The sequence below is a fragment of the Lontra canadensis genome, unplaced genomic scaffold, assembly GCF_010015895.1.
Source record: "Lontra canadensis isolate GAN:19392208 unplaced genomic scaffold, GSC_riverotter_1.0 scaffold2, whole genome shotgun sequence".
NCBI classification, from domain to species: Eukaryota; Metazoa; Chordata; class Mammalia; order Carnivora; family Mustelidae; genus Lontra; species Lontra canadensis.
In genome coordinates, this window is record NW_022630996.1 from 4,277,229 (window position 1) to 4,299,560 (window position 22,332).

The 22,332-nt window shown below is 45.7% G+C and overlaps 1 protein-coding gene across 1 annotated transcript; it reads left to right on the forward strand.

The window, feature by feature from the left end:
* The first annotated feature begins 482 nt into the window (after positions 1 to 482).
* On the forward strand, positions 483 to 17,461 carry LOC116873232 (TRPM8 channel-associated factor 2-like). Its single transcript, XM_032866968.1, has 7 exons — positions 483 to 1,105; positions 9,761 to 10,737; positions 11,031 to 11,128; positions 12,195 to 12,408; positions 12,953 to 13,192; positions 14,046 to 14,383; positions 16,989 to 17,461. Exons 1-7 carry the CDS (start codon positions 483 to 485, stop codon positions 17,235 to 17,237), a joined length of 2,739 nt encoding a protein of 912 aa, XP_032722859.1. The 3' UTR covers positions 17,238 to 17,461.
* Positions 17,462 to 22,332: the final 4,871 nt, after the last annotated feature.

Sequence of the window (22,332 nt, forward strand, 5' to 3'; positions counted from 1 at the left end):
GACTGGTGCTCTCCACCCACACAGCTCGTTGACCTTCACCCTGCCCGGCTCTCCGTGGCCGCCCAGCCCTGTGCTTCTTTGGACTGGGTGTGTTCTTCTAAAGCAAATCAGTTCTCAGCTGAAATGTTATTTCAAGCTTCATGGTCACGTCCTCATCTAGGCTTTCCTGTCCTGCAATCTACATTCTCTTCTGCCTGATAACGTATCACTGGTTTATTTTCATCATAACAGTTACTAATTGCTGTATTTCATTTATCTGTTTATCTTCCTATTTACACATTGTCCTTCCCCTTCTGAAATATCAGACTCATGATAGTGGGGCTCTTATCTGCGGTGTCTTGCTGCAACCCCAGTGGTTGGCACACGGTTGGAAACCGATAAATGGTTTTCATTTGCATGCTTTTAGTTGTGTTTCCACTCAGTCCTTCATCAGCTCTGACCAAGCTGAGTCTTTGATTTTCTCTGCAGCAGCTAGTTGAACCATGGCAACAACTCCGGCCAGTTCTTTCGAGGCCCTCATGAAAGGAGTGACCAGCTGGAATGTCCCTAAAGATGTCATCCCGTGTGAACTGCTTCTTACTGGGGAGGCTGCCTTCCCAGTGATGGTGAATGACAAGGGCCAGGTCCTCATTGCTGCCTCCTCCTATGGCCAAGGCCGCCTGGTGGTGGTGTCCCATGAGGGCTACCTGCTGGATGCTGGCTTTGCTCCATTTCTTCGTAATGCGGTGGGCTGGCTCTGTCCCTCACCTGAGGCTCCCACTGGAGTGCACCCCTCTCTGCCATCACTAGTAAGTATCCTGCAAGCCTCTGGGGTTCCGGCACAAGTTCAGCCAGAAGTAGGGGCCCCCGTGGGAGTTTACTGCATCAGTGCCTACATTGACACGATGACTGCCAAGCTGATCCAGTTTGTGAAGAGTGGAGGCGGCTTGCTCATCGGGGGCCAAGCCTGGTATTGGGCCAGTGAGCACGGTCCTGACAGAGTGCTGTCCCGGTTCCCCGGGAATGAGGTGACAAGTGTGGCCGGAGTATACTTCACCGACATCTATGGGGACATAGACTGCTTCAAGGTCTCTAAGAAGATACCCAAGATCCCACTCTACACCAGGTGAGTGGTATTTCCCAACAGAGAGTCTAACACATGTTAACAATAGATTCAATCTCCCTCTTGAATGTCCTTTTTCTTTTTTTTTTTTTTTTTTTTTATTAATGTTCCATTCCCAGTGTGGAGCCCAACACAGGGCTGGAACTCAAGACCCTGAGATCAAAACCTGAGCTGAGATTAAGAATCAGACACTCAGGGGCGCCTGGGTGGCTCAGTGGGTTAAGGCCTCTACCTTCAGCTCAGGTCATGATCCCAGGGTCCTGGGATCAAGCCCCACATCGGGCTCTCTGCTGGGCAGGGAGCATGCTTCCCCCTCTCTCTCTGCCTGTCTCTCTGCCTACTTGTGATCTCTGACTGTCAAATAAATAAATAAAATCTTTAAAAAAAAAAAAAAGAAGAAGAATCAGACACTCAGGGGGGTGCCTGGGTGGCTCAGTGGGTTAAGCCTCTGCTTTCAGCTCAGGTCATGATTTCAGGGTCCTGGGATCGAACCCCACATCAGGCTCTCTGCTCAGCAGGGAGCCTGCTTACCACCTCTCACTGCCTACCTCTCTGACTACTTTTGATCTCTGTCTGTCAAATAAATAAATGAAATCTTTAAAAAAAAAAAAAGAGTCGCACTCTCAGGGAACCCTGGGTGTCTCAGTCAGTTGATTGGCCATTTATTGGTTTCGGCTCAGGTCGTGATCGCAGGGTCATGGGATCAAGCCTGGCATTGGGCTCTGCACTCAGCATGGAATCTGCTTGGCTCTCTCAATCGTACGCCCAACTAACTGAGCAACCCAGGCACCCGTCAGGGTCCATTCCTCTTTTTTTTTTTTTTAAGATTTTATTTATTTCTTTGACACAGAGAGCGAGAGATCACAAGTAGGCAGAGCAGCACAGAGAGCGAGCTTGGGGGTAAGCAGACTCCCCGCTGAGCAGAGAGCCATGTGGGGCTTGATCATGACCCGAGCTGAAGGCAGAGGCTTAACCCACTGAGCCACCCAGGTGCCCCCAGGGTCCATTTCAATACACATACTTCTCCACTCTGTTTTGGAACCACCACAAGCCCAAAACAGGACTCTTAAAATGCACTGAGGCCCAAAGAGGGCTGAGTTCTGACTGCTACTCCACCCTGCAGCCAAATAGAAAACCTTATCTCATTGACCTCTCTGTTTCCCGAGTCTAGTGCCTGGGTTGGTGAGAGTGCGTATCTGTGTCTCTCAAACAGATGAAAGAACACTGATTTATCTGTGTGAGCACTACCCTGGGCCTGGCCCCATTCAGTGGGCCAAGCCCTACTACCTGCTCATTTATACTCCAGTGGAGAGTTAGGCAACTGAGGAAACGAATAAATAGAAAATCTAGCAGGTGTTGATAGGAGCTACAAGGAAAGCACAACAGAATAAGTGGTAAGAGTAACAGGGAAGGGAGTGGAGGGTATTTAGGTCATCAGGAAAGGCTTATCTGTCACACAGTCAGGACCAGCTGGTGTTCCAGAGGGACTTAGTACAGGAAACTAACTAAGCATGATTCAAAGACTGAAAACCCTTAGGAGAGACAGAAGGGTACCCAAAGGCTTAGCAATAGGGCCACCTGCAGAGGAAAGTGGTAGTGTCACTGGAGCCCAGGAGCTGCGTCACCTGGTGGACACTGGTGCCTTGCTAGGACACTCCCTAGGACCTGGGGTCTCAGAGGAAACATAGTGATTGTCAGAAACACAGCCTGAAGGGTGAGACAGAGACCTCAACTCCTTCTCTCTGCCTGCCTGTCTTCAGGCTTCTACCCATAGGATGGGACACAATGTCTATTTCTCTCACTGTGATATTAGCAGTCATTAATCATCATTGCCTAGCCCTAGATCTGTTAATTCATTAGTGGATATAACATGGTAGGTTTAAAGTTCTAGCATTTTTTCATTTAATATTTAGAATACTTCTATAAAAATGAACTTCCCTGGGATGCCTCAGTGGCTCAGTTGGCTAAGCACCTGCCTTTGCTCAGGTCATGATCCCAGAGGCCTGGGATCCAGTCTCACATCAGGCTTCTTACTCAGCAGGGAGCTTACTTCTCCCTCTGCCTGCCACACCCCTGCTTCTGCTCTGTCTCTCTGACAAATAAATAAAATCTTTAAACAAAAAATGAACTTCCCTTCTTCCACTATTAGCTTGCCCTGTGGTACAGTCTGTGTAAGGAAGGCACAATTAAATGCTGGATTCTCCCTCTTCTCCCCTTTTTAACCAGTGTTTTCAAAACACTGGTTGGAGTGGATCCCTGGAATCTTCCAGAGGTCTCCACTGTGAAAGCATGGATCGAAACACTCACATAATAAATGTGTTTCATTTATTTTTATCAGTGCTACTGATGAAGTAGCTGTGTCGATCATCTAATGTTTGGCCATTGTGAGCCGAGTCACAAAAAGGCTCCCGAACTCCTGAAATTTTTGACCCAACCCTAATGGACTTCCTTGTATAGGTCTCACATTACACATTCCTGCCCCAGACCCAAGATCAGCCATTTCTCCAAGGAGCCTGCCCTTCTTTGAGTGGGAAATGGTGTTTAGGAGCCAAAGTCTGCTGAGGTGCTCACTGCTCCTGGGTTGATCATTGCTCTCTGGACTTTTGAGATATTTGTATGTCATATAAATTAATGAATACATAAGTGAGTACACATCTAAAACCATAAAACCATAAAAAAGAAGGGGTGGCTTAGTATACAGTGTTAACCCCACAGTTAACTTCCTGTTAAGCAGTGTTTTGCCAGGAGAGCTCAGCCAAGAAATGAGCTGGAGCTGGTATACCGGATCAGCTCAAAGTCTAAGAAGGCCCAGTTACTTTAAGCCCAGGCCCTCAGCTTACATTCATTCTTCTGCCACCTGGCATCCCCCTAGGGGTTTTGTTTTGTTTTATGAGTTTATGTTTTATTTTGCTTTAAGATTTTATTCTTTATCTGATAGAGTACAAGTAGGCAGAGTGGCAGGCAGAAGAGGAGGAGAAGCCGGCTCTCCAATGAGCAGGAAGCCTAATGTGGGGCTTGATCCCAGGGCCCTAGGATCATGACCTGAGCCAAAGGCAGCCAGTTAACTGACTGAGCCTCCCAGGCACAATCCCTTAGAGGTTTGGGGGGAACGTTCCTGCCAGCAAATCTTGGTCAATGTTCCTGGACTGACCCAGCAGGTTTGCTAAGTTCAAATTCCTGCTGGAGACAGGAAATACGCTGTCTGCCAAGGGGAGGGGCATTCTCTAAAAGCCAACAGAAGATACTCTCCCTGTCCTGTCCCCAAGGGCAAGAGCTGACTGCACACCTATGCTTATAAAGCTGAGGAGGACATGGCACTTGCGTTAATATGCAAAGTCAGATCCAAAGGCTCTCAGACGCAGAATACCAAGACACAGAAGAGTCTAGGAAAAACATCACTCCTAGAACAACGCCTCAATACATTTACATGTGGCGTAACCTATAAGGTGGAGAATATGTTAGGAATTGCTTACAAAGAAGCGAACATCTGCCAGCAGCTTATGCGTCTCTTGAAGAGTTCATGTTCAGTCACGTGATCCTCACCACAGTCCCAAACAGTCTCCACGTTGTGTGAAGTGAGGCTGGACCCTGGAGTTGCCATCTTCACCGATCTGACCAATGAATGAACAATGCTGAGTAAAGAGCTGAAGGTGGCAGTTGTGAGGCTGACAGGTACATGGCAGGTATGCAGCATCGCCTGACCCCACCCCCACCCCAGAGGCGAGAAAGAAGTGGAAACCACAAATCCTAGAACTATCATTAATGTCTTCTCATGTTCTAGAAGAATGAACACATTGGGTGAGATTCCACACAAGCACAAAAGCAGCAAAGCTACTTCAGGATTTGGTGGAAGCCGAAAAGGATGCTGGAGCTGCCATCTTCCCCGCACGGTGGTGGCTGGAACTCCTCAGGTGTGCTCCACCCCTGGTGGGTGGAGTAGGTCTACCTCTGGTCCCCAAAGAGTGGAGGGACTAGCCCCCAGCGAGCACAGCAGTGGGCCCAGGTGACCTTTGTCTTTCAGTTCATGCTACAACCCTCAGGCCACAAGGAAGTGGAAAGCAGAAACACATCAACCTCCATGTTATCTGGGAAGATGGATGGATGTGGGGTGTGCGTACAAACACATGGGTCCTGGGCAAGTTAGAAAGCACAGGAAGGAAAAACTTCCTGCAGAATGTGGAAAAGGTCTGCTGACGCGAATCAGGGAGAAAAAATCCATACACTGACTCTATAAATAAACACTGCAATAAATTTAAAAGGGAAGCAGAAGAGAGACAGAAATTTAGTATGGAAAGACAACAGAATCAGTCATGCCTGAAGAAACCCGTGACCCAGTGAGCAGACGCAGATTTCCTGAATGTTCGGTTTAGACCTTTCAAAAAATAAATGTTAATTAAAAGAAGTGGCAGAATAAGATGACAAGGAGGATTTTAGAGCAAAGAAAACAAATTAAGAAACAAACACTTCAGGAAAAATAAGCCAATTAGGCACCATGAGGAATAGAATAGACAAGGCCAAGGCATGGTGAAGGGGATGGTGACTCACTTCCCACCGAGCCTTCTTGTCATAGCTATCATGACTGGGAGAGCTCTTAAGCTGCATTCACAAAGCCATTCCCTGCATCACCTGCTTGTTCAGGTGTGCTCTGGTAACTTTTCTGAACACCACTGCCTCTCTCTTCCCTTCTCTTTCAGTGGCTCCTGCACTGTCAGCTTTGAAGGGACATATATGTTTTCTTTTCCATAAATACTGTATTATTTGCACCTTCATACCTATTATTTTAAAAATTTATTTATTTATTGGGGGTGCAGAGGGAGAGAATCCTCAAGCAGACTCTCTGCTGAGCATGGAGCCCAATGCAGGGCTCAATCCCAGGACCCTGAGGTCATGACTTGAGCCAAAATTCATAGCCAGACACTCAACCTACTGAGCCACCCAGGCACCCCAACCTTCACAACTATTTAAAGCCTCCTTTGCACAAACTATATGCGTTGCCTGCCATCTACCCACTTGTGGGCTTACTCCAAAGACTCAGTTGAAGGAGACTTTCTGCTGTGTGGACAACATTGGCTTTAAAGGCAAACCACCCTGGATTTGCTTCCTGTTCCCACCAAGTATGAGCTAAGAACCATGGAGGAAGCTGCCCAACTTTTCTAAGCCTCGTTTGTAAAGCAAGAACAATATATTTCAGGTTTATCATGATTAAGAGAGAGAATCCATATGTGTAAGTGCCTACCATGTATCAAGAGTCTTATTAAGTAATAGCTACTCTCATTATTTTTCAGACCTCAATATGCAGACAGATAGTATACAAGGTTTTAAATATTGGTAAATAAATATCTAAGATCACTAATACTGCCCTCATAACATTGTCAATCGGTTGAAAATTACTTGGTGTTTCATCTACTATGCTCTGCTATGCTTGCCCTTCCTTCCTTCATTTTTCTTTTGAGAAACATCCCGGTTTTTTACAAAAGTATTTCTAAAGGAATGCAAGGCTTTCAGCAAAAACATACAGTCAATGGAGAAATATATAGAGAAGAATGGCAGGTTGTCTTCCATCCCACACCACCATCCCATTCTCATGCCACTGGATTATTGGTAGCTACCACTCTGAGAAGCTTGATACAGATCATCTAATCTGCTCTTCTGTGCATGTCTGTGAGCTGAAAACTGACATTTTACTTAATGTATCATGTTTGAGAAAGTCTTTTTCCCCCTATATATTTATGCCACAAATTGGTGAAATACAGCATTATGATTCTCTGTTGCCATCAGAGTCTGGGAGATGTTGCACACATTGTCCTTTGGTTCTAAACAAATTATTTTTCATTCTGCTCCATCACATCTACCCCCCCCTTTTTAATATAACTGACCCATTGGATGCTGAGACAGCCATTACCTTCCCAAACACAATTATGAGTTCATCAAATTTTAATTTGCTTTTTAGTGGTTTTTGCTTTCAGCACTTCGCTTTGATGAAAATGATATCTTTAGTAAAGTGTAACTTTTACCCATGGAAAATATTCATCCTTGTGTGTTTTAATTCTTTCCTCCTCGAATTCAGTTGCATCTCATATTAATACTGGCACTTCTGCTTTCTTTTTGCTGTGTTTTCAGATACAGTTTTATTGATATGTAGATTACCTCATTTTCAGTCCTTCTGTGTCAGTTTCAAGTCTGTCTTCACAGGCAGCTTATACCTAGATGATCTTAGCCCAGTCCAGGAGCCTCTATTTTTTCATATAGAAATTTAACCCATTCATATATAGTGATAACTTCAGTCTATCTCTTACTCTTGCCTTCTTTCTTATTTTCTGTTTTTATGCTTTCTTTCTGCATTCTTTCTGGACTGAGTTTTCTCTACTCCTTTAATTCCCCAACACATCTGTAGATCATACATTTTATTTCTATTTTTGAAGCAGTTACATTTTAATGTTTTAAATTTAATTTTTAATTACCTGAAAAATTATATTCATATATTCTCCTTATTTAAAAAGAAAAAAGAAAAACAACCAATGAGGTATAAGCCCCTTTGACTATCTCTTTCAATACCAATACTCTCTATCCCACAGTCTAAAAGTTAATTGTGGTTTAACCTGACATTCTTGACATTTACACTAACATATATTAACTTTGGTTATTTTTGTCTTACATAAACTGCATCATGAAGTTCTGCTATTTTAGAAATCTTTTTGCTCAGTAGAATGTTCTGGACACCTGTCTGTAGTAATTCAAATGGATCTACCTGTCATTTTTAACCAATAAGTAGCAAGCCACAGTCTGACTGATGCCTGTTTTTTACTTGCTTCTCTTTTATGATGAAGAGAAATTAAGGAGAAACTGTACAAGAGGTACTTTTTCCATTAATGTTTGCTACTTGAATGAATGAACTATTTTTAAGAATATTTGGTTTTTATTATGAGACAATCAAGTTTTATAAAGTTAATTAAAATAGCCTATAATCTCAGTAGCCAAGAGGGTCACTGAAGGCATTTTGATAAACATGCTTTAGATTCTGCTTCTATGTCAGGTTTCTGTGTTTTCTATTTTTTTGTTTTTGTTTTTGTTTTTGGTGCTTTGTCTCATGAATTGTGGTTTATTTAAGGTACAGTATCTTGGAATCTGATTTTTAAATGTTTTCCATTAAGCTTTTTCCAATATTATATTAAAATTACATTAATTACCATATGGTATGCCATCTATAGTTAACCTGTAACTTACTTAAGCAATCTCATGTTGTTTGACGTATAGAGGATCAACAAATTGGAAGGAGAGAAGGGAGTTGAGGGAAATTGGAAGGGGAGGTGAACCACGAGAGACTATGGACTCTGAAAAACAATCTGAGGGTTTTGAAGGGGCAGGGGGTGGGAGGTTGGGGGAACCATGTGGTGGGTATTGGAGAGGGCACGGATTGCATGGAGCACTGGGTGTGGTGCAAAAACAATGAATACTGTTACTCTGAAAAGAAATAAAATATTAAAAAAAATTAAAATAAAACTGAATAAATAAATAAATAAATAAAATTTAGCCCTAACAATTGCAAAAAACAAAACAAACAAAACAAATTGGCTTTATTTTAAAAAATTTGAAATACAAAACTTTTTCTCAATTTCTTACATTTAGACTATTTCTCAATAAAAAGTGGTAAATATTCTTATCACATTTAAGTGACCATTTTAAAAGAGTATTTGCATACATGTTTAAGTGTAGTATTAAACAACTTACTTCATTTCTAGCTCAGAGCTAGCAATTTGATGTTTTTACACCTTTTTTTTTTTTTTTTGCCAAAATTAGCTCTGAGAAATGTAGAACTACTTTCTCTAGGAATGGACTACTTTTTTTCTGACTTACTTATATGGGTATTTACTTAAATAGACATAAAAGTCAAGCCAGAATATCCACCACTAGGTTGACTAGCATATGAAGAATTCCTGAAAACGGTTTACTTGGAGAACATGGATTTTAAGATTTGCACGTAAGGCCACTACCATACTCCTCAGTAGCCCATCAAGTCTGTGACCTTGTCAGTTACAAGAAGCACCGTATTCTTATGTGTCACAAAGAGCAAACACTGTCAATTAGACAGGAGTATGCCATCAGTTAGTTGTTAAAAGGTGAAAAAATCTGCCTTAGATGAAATAAGTCAATCAGAGAAAGACAATTTTCATATGATCTCCCTGATGTGAGGAATTTGAGAGGCAAAGTCGGGGGTTTGGGTAGTAGGGAAGGAAAAAATGAAACAAGATGGGATCAGGAGGGAGACAAATCATAAGAGACTCTTAATTTCACAAAACAAACTGAGGGTTGCTGGGCGGAGGAGGGTATGGAGAGGGTGGTTGCATTATGGACACTGGGGAGGGTATGTGCTATGGTGAGTGCTGTGAAGTGTGTAAGCCTGACGATTCACAGACCTGTACCCCTGGGGCAAATGACATACAGTGTATGTTAATTTAAAAAAATTTAAAAAGATGTTCCTTAGACTCGATAAAGTAAATGGCATCACATACTCCAACCCTAGCAGTTATTAGTGAGAACAAGGAGATGGGTATGAACAAGGTCATCTTTGCACCCCCACACAGATTTCCCCAACCAGTGAGCTTGCTTCAGTGGTTCTCCGATTTGACTGTAGCCCCTCTGTCTCCTGTCACTTTGCAGATGTGGGGAGGATCTCAGGCAGGATCAGCAGCAGCTCCTGGAAGGGATCTCAGAGCTGGACTTCAACACGGATGCAGTCCCCTCACAGCTGCTGGTTCATGGGGCCCTTGCCTTCCCTCTGGGGTTAGATGCCTCACTCGGCTGCTTCCTGGCAGCTGCCCGCTATGGCCGGGGCCGGGTAGTCCTGGCGGCCCATGAGGCCATCCTCTGTTATCCCAAGCTGGGGCCCTTTCTGCTCAATGCTGTGCGCTGGCTGGCCAGAGGTCAGACAGGTAAACTTGGGGTGACCACAGGTCTAGAAACCCTGTGTGCCCTCCTGTCGGAGCATGGCCTGGAGTGCAGTCTGCAGCCCCATCTGACGCAGGACTTGTGTGTCTACTGCTGCACGGCTTACAGTGACAAGGAGGCTAAGCAGCTGCAGGAGTTTGTGGCCGAGGGTGGGGGCTTGCTGATCGGGGGCCATGCCTGGTGGTGGGCCAGCCAGAATCCAGGCCGCTCTGCTTTGGCTCATTTCCCCGGTAACATCATCCTCAACTGCTTTGGCCTCAGCATCCTAGCTCAGACTCTCCAGGCAGGCTGTTTCCCTGTCCCCACTCCCGAGATGCAGAGCTACCACTTCCGCAAGGCGCTGTCTGAATTCCAGGCTGCACTGAGCCATGGGGCTAGGAACTTGGAAAAGCAATGGCTGGCAAAGCTGGGAGCAGATGGTGCAGCCTTCCTACAGATCCCAGCAAATGGAGTCCCTGCTTACAAATCTGTGCACCAACACCTGAGGAAGATAGTGTGTCTGTCGGGCCTCCCAGCTGTGAGCCGGGAGCACCCTGTGGCTGGCGACTCCTTTGAGGCTGCAGTGCTCCACCTGGCCACAGAGCTGGCACACTCTGGGACTGACTGTTCCCAGCTGGCACTGGAACTTGGAATCTGCACCTGCAGCTCAGGACACCCCATCACTGTGGAGATCGATGGGAACAACCCAGGTACAGAGTGGGGAGTGCATACAGAGCATCAGAACCTGGGGGAAGGTGGGGTTCCGGGCTCACAGGACATTGCAGGTACTGAAGCTCCGGTGGGCCAGCTTCATTGTCTATGGTGTACTTTGGGGAAGACAGGGTTGAGGTTCTGCTGAGGGCTTTCGAGGGACGCATGCCCAGAGCGTGGATGAGTTGAGGTAGGCAGGGCAGGGGCTGTGCCTCCGGGAGGGGCTCTGAGGCTCCAGGAGCAGCAGAGGCAGGTGAGTAAAGAACTCAGTCTTTCCTATGGCTTTTGTCAGGCCACTGTGATGCCTGGGTGAGCACGGGGCTCTACCTCCAACCTGGAGAGAGTGCAAAAGTCTCGCTGTCTGAAGCTGCAGCCTCTGCCGGCCTGAAGGTAAGGCCAGACACCCCACTGCTGACACCCCAGATCACACAGCCACTTCCTTTTCCTCAGCCCTCAGCAGTGCTACCAGGAGGCCAGGAAGGGACTATTCGCCCATTTCAGATTTCATAGGCAAAGCAGCTCAATTTCAGGGAGCCTAAAGGAGGGACTGAATGCCAGAGTGAATTTAGGTACTCCAAGCTAAGCCCTTCGATTTCCATGTGAGGATGATACCTCCCCGTGGTGATCTGAGGAGGGCCAGGAGCACCTGTCACAGCCTCAGGACATCACCGGCTTGGCCACCAGCACAGGGCCTTTCTGCATGGTGTGTCACTACCTTCACGCCTGAGGGGTGTGCTGCTTCTGGTCACAAAGATAGGTTCTAGAGGCAACATTAAAGTTGTCCTCCCTTAGCTCTGAGGGTCACTTCCTATTACAGGGTACCTTCCATGTCAGCCTCTTGTCTGGAGCTCGCTTACATTAAACCTAAGAAAAGCAACCTCAGGACTCCAGACAAAACAGCCCTCAACCCATCTGACCAGGAAGGGGAGTCCTCGACAAAGGCAGAAGCAGGAATCAGTCCCCCCCAACTCAGGCCAGATCCTGCCGCCTCTGGATGGGTGGTCTCCTGGCTGTGCACAAATGGTGACCAGGATCCCCTCTGGCTCCTCCTGCCTTTGGAATCAGCACACTGGCCTCAGCCCTGCCACAAGAGCCTGGATTCCACCCAGTACAGGGGCTTTGTGGGGTCCTAGTAGGTAACAGCCTCAGGGTTATCCTGTCTGGTCTGTCTGTCGACAGTTCTTTGCGGAGCCATTTAAATCCCTGGTTCCATATACTTTTCAGTCCCGATGACTTTCAGAGTGCTAAAATTTCATAGGTTTCCATGCATAGTTCATCGAGGAAGAGAGCTGGTATTCTTCTAGTACCTACCATTCACCCAGCACAACACAGCCACCGACCCCACACACAGAGCCCGCTGCCCTCACAGAGCATCCCACACACGTACCCCCACCGCCCCCACACACACACCATAGGGCCCTAGTTCCTCCTACATATGGTGGAATCTCCTCCCCAGGTACAGGTTGGCTGCCACACAGATGACTTGACCAAGGCCAGCAAGCTGTCTCGAGCCCCTGCGGTGACTCATCAGTGCTATCTGGACAGGACCAAACAATCCATCTGCTGCCTCTGGGGTGGCCTTCTCTATGTCATCGTGCCAAAGGGCAGCAAACTGGGCCCCGTATCTGTCACCATCAAAAGGGTTGTGCCTGCCCCTTACTACAAGCTGGGTGAGTGGACTGAAGGAATATTTTGAAGGAATATTTCTGTTTCTCCCTGAAACAAGGAAGAGATAGCTCGTTGCTATCTGTGAACTCCTAGTAGCACTATTTTTAATATCATTCTACCATCCTGTGAAATCTTACCTTGTAGATATATAAATGATCCACCTTTTCATATGGGAACATCTTTGCACCCCATCAAGGTCTATGTCTGTTACGTCTCTATATCATCGTGCCAGTGCTGAGGGAATGTTGAGGGAAGAGGATGCACTGGGGATGCCACCAGAGTAATGGGTTCAGTTGCTAAAGAAGGGTGGGGTAGGGATTTGCAGACAGAAGGGGAAGAACTGTTCAAGATGTAAGCAGAGGCAGGAGCTGTGGAATACCATGTCCATGGAGACTTCGGGCAGAACTGAGGGGAGGTCTGGAGGCCTGTGCTTCACTTCATAGAATGCAGACCCACATGTTAATAGTTCATTATTTCAGTGTCCTCCTCCTGGAGCTCAAGGTAAGTTGGGGAAAAGCGAGATAAGCCCGTGATATTTATTCCCAGGTAAGACATCTCTGAAGGCGTGGAAAAAGCGTATCCAGAGGAGCCAGGTTCCCTGGGGAGAGCTGGCAACAGACAATATCATCTTGACGGTGCCGACGGCAAACCTGCGAGACCTGGAGGACCCTGAGCCTGTACTCCGCCTCTGGGATGAGATGATGCACGCTATAGCCCAGCTAGCAGCCCGGCCTTTCCCCTTCTGCTGTCCCGAGAGGATTGTTGCTGATGTGCAGATCTCAGCTGGTGGGTGCTCCTAGTCCGCGGACACCATTTATTCATTCTTTTGTCTTTTTTAATGCCCCACACGTGAAAGGCATAATCTCACCAGTAAAGGAAAAAGACATAACAGACATAGACCTTGATGGGGGTGCAAAGATGTTCCCATATGAAAAGGTGAATCGTTTTTATCTACAAGGTAAGATTTCACAGGATGGTAGAATGATATTAAAATAGTGCTACTAGGAGTTCATAGACAGCAATGAGCCCTCTTCCTTGCTTCAAGGAGAAACAGAAATATTCCTTCAAGTGTAAGTCAGAGCTGGCAACGGAAGGAAAGACGTTTATGTTAAGTATTGATGGGTTTACAAAAAAAAAAGAAAAACGGAAACATAGTTCTGACATAGAGAACATTGCTTTGGACCTCAATTTTTTTCTCTTTAGAAAAGGAGATTATCTGTGCTAAAGAGCATAAATCTGTACAACAGTGGCTTACATGGCAGAAGAAGAACTGACATTGCTCTAGTCTCAGGGATCTCAAACCTGGACACAGGACATAGTGTCACAGACTCACATGAAGCAAAATCACAGAAAATGAAGCCCTGAACTGTAGTGAGAATAAGTGTATTCATCTTGCTCAGGGCCAGAGCAAGGAGGAGGGCATAACCCTGACATGAAAGGCTGGGAAGGGGCGTGGGGACCATTCAGTTCCTGACTAAGCAGAGCAAGCCATCTCCTTTCCAATCACCATGGAGATTCTGGCATTGCTGGGGGCACCCAGGATGGTGAGGAAAAGTGACTCAGTAGAGAGGCATGAAGGAAGATGGTTTGTGTCCCCTCCTCCTCTGCCATGCCTCATCTCTACCTTCTGCATTCCCAGGCTGGATGCACTCAGGATACCCCATCATGTGCCACCTGGAGTCAGTGCAAGAGCTCATCAATGAGGCCAGCATTAGGAGCAATGGTCTGTGGGGACCCATCCATGAGCTGGGTCACAACCAGCAGCGAGAAGAGTGGGAGTTCCCGCCACACACCACTGAGGCCACCTGCAACCTCTGGTCTGTCTATGTGCATGAAACGGTCCTGGACATTCCCAGGGCTAAGGCCCACCCTGATCTGAGCCCTCCAGAACGAGAGAAGAGAATCAAAACGTACCTGGGAAAGGGAGCCCCCCTGAATGACTGGAATGTGTGGACAGCTCTGGAAACATACCTACAGGTACGGAGCAGAAAGGCAGGGAGGTGAGGGCCAGCAGACCCCTCCATTGCATTGCATCCTGGACCCCATTCGCCACCCCCTCCAACCTGGGCACGGTGGGCCTGACTGCATGGTAGAACATCCATAAGTTGGAGGAAATAACACCTGTCTCACTGGCTCCTGTACTTTGTGTTGTTAAGTAAGAGGAAATAAAAAATATCTAGAAAACAAGTAGAGAAAATACAGCCTACTGGTCCACCCGTCATGAACGGAAGTTCCGAGTTAGTCTTTCCTGAGGCTGGAGCCCAGCGCTTCCACTCACCAGTCTTGACCATGGCCTCCTAATAAGTGCTTCAGAAGTGGGTGTTGTTTTGTTGTGCTTTGTTTCTCTTCACCTTAGTTCTGTGATCAAGTGAGTGTTGCATCCCTTCATCCCTTCATAACAGTGGTGTGTCTCTGGGACAACTAGATTACAAGAAGCTTTTTAGGAGGTAACTGTAGTCAGGGTTTTCTGAATTCAGTTACCCTACATGACCCTGAAATGTTTTTAGAGCGAGTAAACAAATAACCAACCAACCCAATGGGAGAATACCAAAGTCCTGAACCATGCGGGCTTCCTGGGAAATATGCACAAAGCCCTGGCCCCTCCCCCAACCTGTTATGACATTAATGTTTCTGAGTTGGCAAAGCTGTTCCTCAATTAGGATCTCCTGTGCAGTCTACCACAGCCCTACAGGAGAGTGGTGTGGCCCACTTTTCACAGAGGCAAATGCCAGATTAAGGATTTTCAGCAGCCTGTCCCATATCACTCATTTAAATGATGGACCCAGACCCTAAAATCAGGAATTAATGACAAGTCTTGGACTTTGGCACAGCCACACCATCTCAGTATTGTTCTTTCTGGTATTTTCTAAGAGTGAATGGAGACAGCCCCAGTCAATGAGATGACTTTGCATTGTCTCAGTTCTGTATGCCTAAGGAGACAGTCGGAGGGTCCACTGGAAAACAGACTGTAAATGGCAGCTTGCCACTGAAGTGTAGGTGAAAGCCACAATTGTGCCCGCCTTACTCACTCACTCATTCACCAGGGAGCCCTAAAGATCATTTTGCAGAAGCTGTGGAGACACCCATCATCCTGGAGTCTGAGAGTCCATCTCAGGACAGGCAGACACCTTCTGACCCTCCACCTGATCCCCACCCTACCTCCCTCTGTTGCCTTCACGCAGGTTCTCACTGCCCTTCTCTCTCTTGGGGAGAAACTCCTAGTTATTCCAGCATCTTGCCTCAACCCCACTGTCCATCTTCCACTTTAATTCCAAAATAATCTTACAATTCCATGTCTAAAACTTTTAAAGTGGTCTCTTCCACATACAGAGTGAAGTCAAAGCCACTTGGCAGGGTGTAAAAGGCCCTACATGGCAGGTTGCACCAGCTCCAGCTCCCGTTCCCGGTCCTCGCTAGTTAACCTTCCCTGCTTCCTGCCATGACACATCCTCTGCCTCACTGTCTTGTCCCCGATCCACCATGTTTCCTTCTGGTGGCTGAAGCATGCTGAAAGCAATGCCTGTCAAGTCGAGTCACCTGGCACAATTCAGCTCTATTGCCCTCTTCTCCTGACATCACATTCTTGATAAGCCTTCTTTTTTGGGAATTTATTTACACATCTGTCTCTCCCACTGACCCATGGGATCTGGAAAGACAGGAGCTCCTAATCACTTTTGTTCAGTGCAACACCCTGCACTCTGTCGATATATAATAAATGTTGTGTGTGTAACAAGTGTTCGATGTGTTGATGTACTAATTAACAGTGATGCACAGGAGGACTGGCAGAGGCCGAGGCAGTGAGATCAGAGGGAGGCCTGACGTCAAGGTGTCAATTGTCCTTACGATTTATACCACAAAGTCAGAATTCTCCTCCAAATACGGCGAGTGGTATGGGACACCCCAGGATCCCTGCTCATTCTGCACCTCTATTATCGTAGCTGACAAGGGCCTCCTGCTTGTGGCTTTCTGGTGGGCTATCCCTCCACGAACAAGAGACTCTCCTTCTGAGCCCCTTGTAGTGTGCCTGCTTCTTCCTGGTTTTGCCCCAAAGGGAATGTTCCACAGAACAAAATAGTAGCCTTGAAAATCATTACCGATCTGAGGTGGCTGTATAAAAACAGTGATTTTATTCTGTCTGAAATGTGTTGGACGTTCCCAGCCTTTAGGGTCCCAAAGACCAAACGTGTGAGATATCCAGGTTTCCCATCTCAATCAGACTCAGACCCATCTGAAAACACTTCAGAAAACACTTGGAACCTGGGAATATAATTTTTTAAGTTAGAGGTAATTATAATAACTGTCATTTGCTGAGAATTTATGTCTCTTCAGATATTCACTTCCCTGTAAAGTCCCCTAAAAAATTCAAGGCATACAGGTTCTGTGGTCAAGAGATGGATGGAATGAGCCAATGGGATTGTCTTGATGTGCAGGGGTAGAGTGGAGACACAGGGGCAAATCATGGAAGGGACGCTCATGAATGATCAAGGGGAGAGAATCACTATGACTGAAACACGCTGGAAGTGCGTATCGCAGGTACTTCCACAAACTGGTTCCTCATCCTGTCCCTTCTTTCTCTTCTCAGCTCCAGGAGGCCTTTGGGTGGGAGCCATTCACCCAGCTCTTTGCTGAGTACCAGACGCTCTCTGGCATCCCCAAAGACAACACTGGCAAGATGAATCTGTGGGTGCAGAAGTTCTCGGAAAAGGTGCAGAAGAATCTGGCTCCATTCTTTGAGGCCTGGGGGTGGCCTGTCCAGAAGGAAGTGGCGACCAGCCTGGCCCGTCTGCCCGAGTGGCAGGAAAACCCCATGCTGGCGTACATGCATCGTTAGGAGGAAACGATGTGCAGCAAGGTGGTGGGGGAAGAGGCAGTTAAGTCATAAAACAAAATGACACCAACATTCTCAGGAAAATCCCTTGTTACTGTTCGCCGGTTTATACTTTTGCTCTCAGTGACTTGTTTCAGCATCCTAATCCTCCAGGAGAGGATCTTACATCTGTGCGTCTTAAGGTCCCGCGGGCTCTCGGTTCCTACTTTTGACCAACAGTGTTGTTGTTTGTTTTTAAGATTTGATTTATTTAAGAGAGAGAGAGAGCACAGGAGAGCAAACATGAACAGGGGGAAGGGCAGAGGGAGAGAGAGAAGCTGACACCGCAAGAGTAGGGAGTCCGATCATGACCTGAGCCAAATGTAGATGCTTAACTGACCAAGCCACCCAGGCGCCCCCTGACCAACAGTTCTAAAGACTATGGCTTTACATAATAATGTGATCTCACCCCTGCCAGCCCTAAACATGGCTGTTAATTGCTTATGTTTTGGGAACTTTTCTAATAGCAAGAGAGACAGGCTGGTATAGAGAGCCCTGAACTTGGCTTTCGTTCTATGGAAAATCTCTTAAAGTCTCTGTGCTTCTGTTCTCATCCATGACATGAGAAGGGGATAAAAGTCTGCTGTTGGATAACGGTAAACGTGTTTGTCCACTGCAATATGCATACACACGCAAGGGTATTCTTTAGCTTTTGCCAGGGCCCGTGGTGGCCTGTCTCTCTGGACAGCCTGCAAACCGGATCCCATTTCAGAGTTGGCCCCCTGGAGGTGGGCACGCACTCGCTGTCTGTGTAAGAGTTTTAACGCATTATCAGTGTTCTTCCAGGCATGACCGTTACTGAGATCCTAGCCTGTCTTATGTCCCTTCTCCCACTCTGGAAGGATTCTTAGGTGAGACCTAACCCAAATAATTGTGTAAACTCAAAAGAGACGGTATGAAGAATACCTGGGTGTCTAACTCTTGATTTTGGCTTAGGTTGTGATCTCAGGGTCGAGAGATCAAGCCCCGCATAGGGCTCCACACTCAGCACGGAGCCTGCTTCTCCCTCTCACTCTGCTCCTCCCCCTGCTCACTCGCCCTTTCTCTCTCTCTCAAATAAATAAAATCTTAAGAAAGAGAGAGACCCTATAAACTCACACTGGATGGCACAAAGCCTCTTCATCTTCTCGCTTACTTCCATCTTCTAATACTTTTGTTTCAACCAAAAGTAAACGTCACAGTAGCAAAGCCTATCAAGTCCACCAGCCTGTTGGTTCTTTGCACAGAAGAGGCGACTGACCCCTCTGGTCACCACAGAATCAAGGCAGTGTCTGGTGTTAAGAGCAGCCGCGATGAGAAGTCCGCCTGCACGACAGGCCTCACACGGGACCAGGATTATTCTGGACGCAGCAGACCAAATTAACTCACCATGCAGCCTCCCTGAGCTTTCACATTATCCATTCCAACCCATCCCAACTCTTTGCCTAGATGGAGTTCTCATTCGGGCTCTGTCTCCAGGATTAACCATGGGGTGTGACCATTTTTCTCTAGCTTGCTTTTAAACCATATTTTTGTCCTGTTGACTATCATTTCATGAGCTGCATTCAGCAGAATAGCTGCTCCGAAGGAGAAGTGACTTACAGAATGTCTTTCTGAATCCCTTCCTCCTCCTCCTGATTCTACGATAATTTCCTTTTATTCCACTATTATCCTTTGCTGGGGGCTTTTCACGTGGGGGCGCTCAGTAAACGTGTGAATGGAAAGAACAGTGATGACACCTAGCACGCGATGACAGTCAGTCCCAGGCATTGTGTGTGGTGTGTTCTATGCGTTATCCCATGGAATCCTCACAACAGACCTTGGAAGTAGCTACTACTATTATCCCACATCATAGTTGAGGAGACGGATGTTGAGGGAAAGTAAATAACTTCAGAAGTAACGAAGCGAGTAAGAGGAAGAGTCAGGGCTTGAGTGAAAACCCCAGCAATTAGAAAAATCCTCCACGAAGACTTCGAATTTAAACAAAAATTCACCTAGAAAATGGAAGCTCACCAAACTTCTGACTTATCTCATGTGAACTACGGAATTTTTATTAAATATCAAGTTCAACCTCCAAAGATACTGGTACCTGATTTTGCTGGTTGTCTCAGCATATGATTAGCCTCCCTATAGGCAGAAGAAGGATTTGAGCCCAGGAAATTCAACTTCAGAACTGGAGTTCTTCACCAGGATGTTAAGGAGGAGCGCATGGATGGCTAATACTGGGTTTAAGAGGTTGCCTTAGAGACAAAGCCAAAAACCTGACTCCTCCCCACACTCTCTGTAGTGGAAACTGGAGCCTTCCCCTTCTTACAAGTGGTTCTACTGCCTGTTTCAAAGTTCACAGTTTCTTGTCACTGTGACAATCTCAGGGCATTCTGTATTCCAGAGTATATTTGCTCACAAGGATGTGAATGTAGCCACAGTGAATTATCAATAAATGCTCTTTGCCATAAAATTTAAAAAATAATTAATTAAATAAATGCTGATTACCAGGAACTGTTTTAAGTGTTTTTATTTATTTATTTATTTATTTATGCTCACAACAGTCCTACAGAATAAGTACTATTACTGTCTCCCCTCTGCAGAGAAGGAGGCACAGATACAAAGCTAAGTGGTGAAGCCAACCCTGTTCCCTGGGACTCCAGAGCCCACACTTTCCGCCAACACACGATACAGACTTACTGCATCTGCTGCAACCTGAGCTCTACTTGCATGAATCTTACGTGTATATGGCTACGGACCACAAATGGCCAACCGGATTCAAACTGCTAAAAACCCAACATGGTATTTCACATCTTAGAGTGTGGGGCAAGGAACCACAAATGCTCTTATAGGCTATTCAATCCAATATCTGAAATACCCACGTTCCTAGAAAACTGGATAAATTCCAAAGGAAAGACATCACCCTGGGGTAATTTAGGAAAGAGTAATGGCTGCCTAGCAGTTTGGTTTTTTTTTTAAGATTTTATTTATTTATTTGACAGACAGATATCACAAGTAGCAGGCAGAGAGGCAGGCAGAGAAGGGGGAAAGCAGGCTCCACGCCAAGCAGAGAACCCGATCCGGGGCTTGATCCCAGGACCCCAGGATCACGACCTGAACCAAAGGCAGAGGCCTTAACCTACTCAGCCACCCAGGCGCTTCCAGCCTAATAGTTTTAAAGGCAATAAGAAGGACTCTGCTTATATCTCCCCTCAGCACTACAGAGCCACGGCCTTATTAGAAGAATGGGCAATTAATTTCAAAACCACTGAAGCTCTAGTGGTTGGTCACACTGAATGCACCATAAAGACCCTTACTTCTGGCAAATATTGTTAAAATGAAATAACAAGCCCCGCTAAAGGGAAGTAAAGTAATTTCTATCTTGAATGGACCTTACGCAGTGTAGAGTCTGCGGTCACCTAGATCGCTCTTTGTCTCCACCTTGTGGCTATGCGGAAGCATTACAACTACTATCCTTGTAGTGGCAAACTCTGTCCCTGCCCTAGTTCTGCTTTGAAAGAGCTATCCAGGCTCCTCTTCCCATAAAGCAACTGACAGTCGACATGCTCTTCATCTTTTAAAAAATATTCTATGAATTTTTTATAGCCAAGAAATAAAACTTTTAGAAGAGGACAAATACACCAATTTCCTCAAGGTGTAATTGGAACCTACCATCCAAATCTTTAAGGCCTTTGAGAGTTTATCTTTATTACCAAGGCAAATGTCTCACCAAAAGACCCCATGGCTTTTGATCTTTGAATAGAGATACACAAAGGAAGTCATGTTTTGCTTGTCTTATCCATGAAAAGTCTCCCAAATCAATTCACTCCTACTCAAATAGAAACAAATTCTTTCTATTGTTTAGCTCGGAATATTGTTAGAATGGATTTAGATTCCTGGCATACAACAGAGTCACTGCCTTTATCAATTACACATACGAAATTTTAATTAGTACCTCTTATCAAATCTATGACTTTCATAAAATAGATGATCATTAGAACAAGCCCAACAACCTTCCCAAAAGATACCATTTTGGCCATAGAGGTATCTAGACCACAGAGAAATATCCTTCCAAAGTAAACACTACCTTTGTCTCACTTAATCCCCCCCTTCTAAGAAAGAGGTTTAGAGATGAGTAGTCTTTTTAACTGATGGAGTTAATCCATTCGACATAGGGCAGCCTTCTTTAGCCTAATCATTTAGGACATATTATGAAACAGCAACCACCCACTGGGGAAAAGAAACAATAAGATACTCTTCGGATCCCAGTATAGTCTGCCTTTCCACTTGGCTCATACCACACAGAGAAGGAAACTTGGCCACTTAGTAAAAAAAAAAAAATACACCCAAAAGAGTATCAAGTGGTACAAACTACTTACATCAAAAAATCAAAAAATGAATAATGATACAATAGTCAGTCGCAAGATAGTTAAGACTAACAAGAGTCTGCCAAAAAAAAAAACCAAAAAAACAAAAACCTTTTTAAAAGGCATAGTAGGAAATAAAACTCAATTTACCAGATATTTCACCCATACCTGGGTCAAAATCACGTCACCAAATGGGGCCGCAATCAGGGAAGTCTGACTCTACCCTAAAAACCAGAGTCTCATGAATCTTTATTTCTTTTGAATCTCTGTTCTCAAGCTTCCTGTCAAGGATTCTGACCCTGCTGTAGGACTAAATGAGGGCTCTTAAAGGCAGCAACTAGGTCAGGCCTGAAGATCTTGAAGGGCTCCAGGATAAAATGCTTAGTGCACAGAGAACTCCTGAACCACTTCCAGTAACTTGGCCAGGGTCAAGCTCTGGGCCATGGGAACTGCTATACTGGATCCAAAGTAATACAGAGCAAATCAATCTGAAAACAACTGGCCAAATAACCAGATGGAGTAAAATTTTAGTCTCATATATTGATGACAACCGTGTGTGTGTGTGTGTGTGTGTGTGTGTGTGTACATGAGGGTTTTTAAGACTCTAAGCAGAAGGGTTGCTGTCTCATTGGGAGCTCTAGCTACTCCTGTAATGGCAGGAAATTGGTTTATGAATGTGGATAGGTGGATGCCCTTCAAGGATTAGAGCCAATGTATCCCTTTCATTA

Excerpts from the sequence above, each read along its gene's own strand:
- LOC116873232 (XM_032866968.1), top strand. The coding sequence starts at position 483 with ATGGCAACAACTCCGGCCAGTTCTTTCGAGGCCCTCATGAAAGGAGTG. Across the intron at positions 10,738-11,030 it reads GATCGATGGGAACAACCCAG|GCCACTGTGATGCCTGGGTG; the intron begins GTACAGAGTGGG and ends GGCTTTTGTCAG. Across the intron at positions 12,409-12,952 it reads TGCCCCTTACTACAAGCTGG|GTAAGACATCTCTGAAGGCG; the intron begins GTGAGTGGACTG and ends ATTTATTCCCAG.